General features: G+C 29.6%; 1 protein-coding gene across 1 annotated transcript in view; it reads right to left on the bottom strand.

Annotated features, from left to right (window-relative positions):
- Positions 1-303: 303 nt before the first annotated feature.
- Positions 304-8,011, bottom strand: part of LOC111627047 (neuroendocrine convertase 2-like) — a 46,828-nt gene continuing 39,120 nt past the window's right edge. The window contains exons 6-13 of the mRNA XM_023370592.1: positions 3,383-3,459; positions 3,188-3,276; positions 2,934-3,109; positions 2,642-2,854; positions 2,465-2,565; positions 2,123-2,356; positions 1,043-1,207; positions 304-967 (exon numbers count right to left, since the gene is read on the bottom strand). Coding sequence (XP_023226360.1) covers positions 685-967; positions 1,043-1,207; positions 2,123-2,356; positions 2,465-2,565; positions 2,642-2,854; positions 2,934-3,109; positions 3,188-3,276; positions 3,383-3,459 — 1,338 coding nt within the window. The 3' untranslated portion in view covers positions 304-684. The remainder of the gene's footprint in view (positions 968-1,042; positions 1,208-2,122; positions 2,357-2,464; positions 2,566-2,641; positions 2,855-2,933; positions 3,110-3,187; positions 3,277-3,382; positions 3,460-8,011) is intronic.

The following is an 8,011-nucleotide window of genomic DNA, read 5'->3' as shown; positions in this document are numbered from 1 at the left end:
CGTTTACTTTGAATTATTATCATTCTCCCAAACAAAATTTGTTTTTCATTCCACGCTTGCTTCCATTATGTACTTACTGTACATAATTGAAATCTGCTAAATTCATTTTTATTATTTATAAATGAAATATTACAAAATTTACACATATTAAAAATGGTGGAAAGGCTAAAAGAGATTTAATATCACAATAATTAAGTTTTATAAAACGTATAAAACGCTGAAAATATTCAAATTAAGGAAGAAGACGAATACACTTTTGCTTTGTTGAGGACAATGCAGGAAAATAAAAGGTTACTTATNCTCACAGATTATACATTTTAATAAATTATATTTATTACATAAATAAAAGGAAAATAAATAAATAAATAAATAAATTTTGGCCTAATGGCTGTTTTCCCTTTTGTAATCCGCGAGGTTTGGTTTCTTTTTATGTTACTTTTGAGTAACCTCTTACAATTACTGGATTACAATCCGCGGATAAACCCATAAAAAAGGAACAAAATATCTCATTTTCGAAAGGTTTACGAAGGAACATTTCGTAAAAATTTCGAAATTCCGATTTTGATATCTGTTCTCTTTTATTGTATGTATGTATATATATATATTTATATAATATCGTCCCCCCTGAAAGAAAAGAAATAAATAATAAATCTCTAACAAGATGACCACCGATGAGAAGAGACATTAGGCTGAACGCCTCGCTGCCTCGTGAGCCTTTTTAACAATGGCTAACTTAGAGTTTTCGTCTTTAACGGGTAAGTCGTGATAGGGTGGATCACGTGTCCCGTGGATCATCAAAGCCCATTCTTTTAAATAACCAGACTGTTGAAGTTGGCTATCGAACTTTACTTCCAGGCTCCAAACCCCAACGGGATTTTCGCCCCACGTGTGTGTCGTCATAAAGGGCCATTTTGTAAATCCATCGTATTTATCGTCGTCGTTTGGTCTTCTACTCAATATCATCGATCTGAAATATTGATCATCGATTAATTAGCATCCTTCGTCTTTTATCTTTTTATTATTTTCTTTTAAACTTTATTACCTTGTTCCCATTGGCGAAATAAGAAAAATTGTCACATCTCCCCTTCTTGTAGCATTTAAGGTAATTACGGCCTGAACGTGTTCAATGTAATTAATTTCCGTGTCCGTGTTTCTACACGCATTTGTTTCGATGCGAAGAATCAGGCTGTGGTTGCTTGGTATAGAGCTATAAATGCAATATATATATATATATTTATTTATTCATTTCTTTAAATCTATATATCAAAAGTTTTATTTACTAAAAAGTTTCTTATCTAGGTATAAAGTAGCGACTAAATTCGTTTACAGGAAAAAAAAACCTTTAAAAGTTTCGTGTTTAGAGAGCATTTGCGATAACGTCTAGAGTCATTCCTGTCTGATGTTTCAATTTACAGATTGAAGGATTTAGAATTTTCGAAACGTTTGAGTGCATGCACCTTTGAAGTTTTCTATACGTTATAAAAACAGAAATCTCTTAATGGAAGTGATTAATATTGTTTTGACAGTTGTCCACCAAACACTTTTAATCAGCAATAATAAATTGACACATTTACATAAAAAGTAGACAAATATAAACGAGCAATTGGATTTCTTAAAATTATTTTTCTCATTTTAATGGAAGTAATTAACCATCATTTTTCTTAAAATAGATAAATTATAAACATAATCAATTCGTACGAAAATTTCCATGAAAGTTAATTAGACTTATTTTAATAGACGTCATCTATGACGTCAAGGTAAGAGTAGAAAGGGGATGTTGAATGCAAATTATATTTTTAGCAATTGATTTAAATATAATTAATATTACATATAGCTATAATTTTACACTTTTTCGTATTTTAAAACAAAATTATTAAATATAAATATTAATTTTTTAAAAAAATCTATTACGAATTTAATATATTAAAATCACCTTGAATGCATTTTATAATGATGGAATCAACTCATTTTACCTAGAGGAGAGGGAGCATAACAAGGAGGAGTATTTATCGAATGAAGAACGACGTCAATTCAGAAAAAAGTAAAACGTATAAAAGTCATTAAGATCTACGTACTTGCAGCATTATTTATACCAAACTTTATAAACGTATCAAATACTTACTGGAGATTGTTGATGGTACCCGCTTCGCAATGGTATCGAGCTGGTACAGTTTTCCAAATACTAGCCAGAGCTACGATGGCTCCACCATCTAACACCCCAAATCCGAAAAGATGATTGAACTCTAATCCAACACCATTCATATTCCAGTGAAATCTTCCTTTACTATCGTATAAAGAATTCCTCTTTGACGTCAGAACTGTCAAATGTTGTATGTCTCTCCACGTCAAACTCGGGCTAGTGAACGTTTTTTTTAAAAATAAAAAATATATATATATATAAATTCAATACGAATGTAAATTTATAAGGCAGAGTAGCGGAATAAGGAAAAATAATTAGATTTACTTCGCCTCTAGAGCTAATGCAAATATTCCAGCAGCTTCTGGTGCAGCAGCCGATGTTCCCGAATGTGTTCGAGTGCATTTTCCATAAAGGTCGGTAGTAGCCTGGAACGATGCATAATTTAAATATTCAAATCTAGACTTTTAGACCCACCGATCTTTCGAGAAAATTGTCACTCACCACACCGGTATGAGGATCTTTGGCTCCATTACTGAAAGTCGAAGCTAAAGTGGAAGAACACGACTCGTCGTAATGAGCATTTTCTCCATTGTTGATCGCCGAATTAATCGATATGGTCCACATACTAGCGGCGTAACCGTCGCAATTGCAATCGTCGTCTTCTCCGCCGTCACCCGATGCCCACACGTAAATATTACCCAAACCTCTCCTACCCTGTAAATCACACGAGGTTATCTATATTACCAGGTGACGTTAATTACTAATATTAATTAATTACGATACGCGTAACTACCTCGTTCACTCCACGAACTATGGCTCTCATTGTAGCATTCCTGGGACCGTCTACGGTTTTTCCATCGTCTGTAGGTCCCCAACTAGCGCTGTATATGTCTATCAAATTTGGTTCGTGTCCCATGGAATTTGCTTCAATTAAATCTGTCATGTAAGGTTGATCTAGCATTCTTATACCTGAAACATTGTAGAAATCGAAACAAAATCAATTTCTTTGATAATTCACTTCAAAATAAGGCAGATGTTAGATCGTACCGGCAACTTTAGAATCGTAAGCAACACCAACTCCGCAAACGTCATTATTTTTTCGAGCTGCCACTTCACCCGCACATCTGGTACCGTGACTATTAAATATTAAAATAAGTATAATCTAACTGCAGTATTTTAATATATATTAAACAAATTAAAGTCAATTTATAGACTTGAATATTTCAAATGGCTTCCACTAACCTATTAAACCAATCGTCGGTATATCTGGGATATGGAAAAGGATCATTGCTACTAAAATCGTAACTAGCTTTGGCATTCTGCAATGTTAAAAAATGCATTATTTATCTCATGTTATGGATGATAAATCATATTTTAAAATTAATTCATCGTAGGCCTATACAGTTTAACGATGATAATATTACGGATAATTTAATCTTATAGTTATTTATAGAGGTAAGCTTTAACTAGTTTATAAATCGTTAGAGAACCCGATTTTAATAATTTTAACACGAAATTAAAACATTTAAATGATTAATTAAACAGTAAATAAATAAATTAGATTAGTAGACCTTTATATATTCCTAACGAAGGATGAGTTACAGAATGTAAATTGATAAATTCTGATTCCCAAAGGTTTCTGAGGTTATGCAAACAAACTTAATCCGAATAAATTATTATGGATGTTATACACATAATTATATTTACTTAAATTTTATCAATAAATCGTTTAATTTATTATATATAGAACTATATAAAACATATTCTACGTATAGAGATTGTTAAAATAAATTATTATAGAGACATTCCCTCTTCTAAATTAGCTCGACGTAAGAATTTTCTTGGTGACATGTCGGAGGTTGTTCGTCTTTTTTTTGTGAACACGATCGCTACTTATTATTTCTAATGTACCTTTAGATTCTAACGTCATTTTTAGTGCAGCAATCTTCTTTCTTCATCATTACGCCTACACGTTTATGATAGAATCAGACCAATTTGGTTTGATTATCAAGTTCCTTGCTGGGGAAATTTATCACAGTATATATATATCGTTTCGTAATATATGTAATTATTTTTTCGTGTATAAAATCGAGAAAATAATTATTAGCGTAGGTTTGTTAATTTTTCTTTTCTATTGCGAATAATTTTCTTTTTAATAAAGAGAAAAATGAGCGTAGAACTAATTAATTTATTTATAAATTTATATTTAAAAGAAATAAATGATTTAAAATTTCATTTCTGACGACATCTGTAAGTAACGACGAACGATGCTAGGACGAAAACAGGAAATTAAAGATATTTGATACGTAAATTGTATTGATAAAATTCGATATAATTAATTATAACATTAATAAACACCAGAGAGAGAAAGTTTATAAATTAATTTCCAGATTCATTTTCGTATACTTAAATAGTATACCAAATGAATTTCAATCGAATAATTCCGAAAATTTTCAGAATTAGTTAAATTTTAATCAGTAAAGCGACTCAAACTTAATTGGGTTTTGTAAAATATTCGAGTTGTTAAGAAAATGCATTATTCATAAACGAAACAATACCAGAAAATACTAAAACAGATAAGAAAAGTAAAGTTGTTCAATCAAACTGAATCCGAGAAAAAAATTCTAAAGATACCGAAAAGTAGAAAAAGAAAGAAAAGGAACAGGAAAAAGAAAGAAAAAAACAGAAGTCGAAAGTCATTATATGAATTTGAATTAGTCAATATCGAATTTCAGGCTATCTAAGTTAAGTCTTTCACAAACGGTGTTTTCTATCAGTTGATTTTTCCTGTTTTTCTTTTTTTCTTTCCTAAGTTAACGACCAGACAACAGTTGTAATTTCTGGAAGCATTTACCAGAAAATTAGAACTCTGTCTGTTGGAGATTAGTTATCGAAAGACGAACGAGTTGGTATGAACCAGAGGAAATGAGATTAACGTCCTCGGCTTGACGTCTGAGCAGAAACAAGATTAGTGATAAATCCTCTGCACAACCTTATTTGAATACCAATAGCACGAAAACATTGTTGTGCCAGTTTCTTTTGTATAACTTATCGAAAGCCGATATAAAGACAGTTTGCTTATATATAAATACGTATATTTATATAGGTGTAAAATCACAGAATTTTATTTATTTTCCATGTCACTCGGTTTGGAAAAAATTCTCTGAAGATTACGGGAGACTCCTGAAAAATCTATATGTCTTGTCAATGGAACTTAATGAAGGAAAGAGCCTCTGGTAATCTTGTGGATAATCTCATCACTTGTTGTCATTTAGTGCAATCAATTTGAAGCCTGGGTCAATAAAAATGCCACATACAAGAAAAAGGTAGAAATAACTTAAAATTTGATTAGAAAGGTCACCTTCTGGTCGTTTTTTCTTCTCGAATTAAACAAATATTTACCAATAGAAAAGGCGTTACCATCGTACAATTAAACGAAAATATCGATTTCCACTCTTATGTGTCCTTATTACCCGATACATTGCCATTTTCTCATAAGACCATTTGTTATTTCGCGATTCTCCGGATTATGTTTTATTGTTTGGCTTTGATGTGATAGTGGCATGTTCTCACATTCGCCTAAGCGTTAAACTTAGCTAATTTGTACAGATTTTATAATAATAATAATAAAAATACTCAAAACTTACGTAATTTTCTCTTAAATCGGGATGCATATAATCGACACCTATATAAATATAAATAATCTGTAAAATTATTTTTTTAATAAAAAAAACCTCCAGATTCAATCTGCATTTTAATGGTGATAAAATATACTTTGGTGGTAAATAATTTAATCTAAATTAGTCATTTTTATTATAATACGTACCGTCATCCATAATAGCTGTTGTGACATTTTTCCCTGTGTATCCTTGAGCCCAAGCAGCTTCCACATTCAGATCTAATTTAGGTTTACCTCCATTTTGTCCGACATTTTTCTAATAAAATCGAAGAGAAAGCAAGAAATAATCTAGATTTATAACAAGGAAACAATATAAAATTCGAAAAAAATTGTATTTATGTATTGAATTTACATTAAATCACAGTAACATATTTCTTCTATTCATGAAAAAAACCGATGAATTTATTTATTCTTCTTCTCAAAAATGCATTATTTATAACTATATGAAATCTGAACGTTTGATATATTACGAAGCAATTCACTTACCATTATACTAGAGGATAATATTATTATAATATATTTGAAGTTTAAGGTATTATAATCCTTTGTAACTGGAATGCTTTAAACACTTTGTTTGTTGTTAATCACGCTTTAAACTGATTTCTATGTAGAAAGTTAAATATTTTTATGAAAGATTCATTTTTTTTCTTCCTTCTTTCCCTTTCAAAGCGGATACTCCTCAATTTACTTACTCGGGACATTTACTGAAAAGTCGCTAGGAAAGCACTTTTAGTCAATATTCCAACCTCGGTTGTCATGACAACGGTGACCTGTCCCTCACTGGTGGCACAGTATATTGTAAAAGATCGATGAAACGAAGCAATAAAGCTTTAGATATGTTCAAACACCATCAGAAAATCGAAATAATATTCCATTATAGAATAATACGGAATTGTTTCTAGCTTAGAATATTGCAGACTTACAATAATATAAAGCATATAAGTTATATATTAATCGAAGGAGGATGGAGAGCAATAACTAAAGTAATAAATTATAACAGGTTACTAAGAAATTCTATAAGAAGAATTGTCTTTCTTTGATATATTTTTTATTAAATTTTTATAAATCAGCTTTGTCAGAATAAATTAAATATTCTCTCCAATTTGTAATACTGTATTATGTGTTGAATTAGTACAGAAATTAGATTATGATTTATTCTTTCAGTTTTTCGAATAAAAATTAGATTTTCCTTGTTGCAAATGGATTTTCATGATTTTGACTGTCTTCTAATCAAAATAGCTTATTATATTAAGGTATAATAATTACTATTCTTTTAATATTTATTATCAAAATTTTGAACTGGCGTTGTTTTAAGAAAGAAAAATCGTTTTGATTAATTATTTTCTTGTCATTTATTCCAATATTTCATTTAAATTTAATAAAAAAATCCAGATTTTATTCAAATAGTATTAATAATTATAAAATGGCAAATATCTTAATTTTGAAGGTAGAGACGAGTTTTATAAAAAAAATTCTAATGATAACGAGTAAAATTCTTCATTAAGTCCGACCCCACTCGAGATACGAGAAGCGACCTCCCTCTCTCCCCCTCCCCATCGACCTTTAACCATGAAAATTTCGTAACATTCATGACCCTAATATCCAAATCTCTCTGAAAAATTTCAGAAATTTTCGACAAAAGGCACAGGAGTTATTAAGCTTGAAAGTGGGTAAACAAAATCGTACCCCAGACAAACGAATTTCCCTACATACAGAAAAAAAATCCCTAAATTGTTTTTTGCATATAAAAATCTTGGGTGGGGGAATTCATTTCTTTTTTTTGGACCGATTGCCACACTTTCTCTCTGTTATACATTACAGAAATGGGGAATAAAATGCAAATTTCTGAATGAATTTAATTTAAAAATTATAAATTTGAAATGTTAATTTTTCTTAAATTCAATATTTACTTTTAATAATCCCATTCGGAATTTATTTTTGTAAGATGATTAAAAAGTAAAATCAATTTCTATATAAATTTAATATATTTTAATTAATCAAATACATTTTTTTTAAGCTAGAGAATAATTTTTAAATGTTGACATTTTTAAACTCTTAATAATAATTAATTATTTAAAAGTATTTATAAATATAAACCACGTTATTATAGTTATAAAAAAAATTCAATATATTTATAAATTAATTTAAAAAGTAAATATTTAATTGACATATAAAATTATTTTATCTCTAAT

Source organism: Centruroides sculpturatus, unplaced genomic scaffold, assembly GCF_000671375.1.
Source record: "Centruroides sculpturatus isolate CEXI.00-Female unplaced genomic scaffold, Cexi_2.0 scaffold402, whole genome shotgun sequence".
Classification (NCBI taxonomy): Eukaryota; Metazoa; Arthropoda; class Arachnida; order Scorpiones; family Buthidae; genus Centruroides; species Centruroides sculpturatus.
The sequence above is the reverse complement of the archived record's forward strand: the minus strand, read 5'-3'. Positions and strand labels throughout refer to the sequence as shown.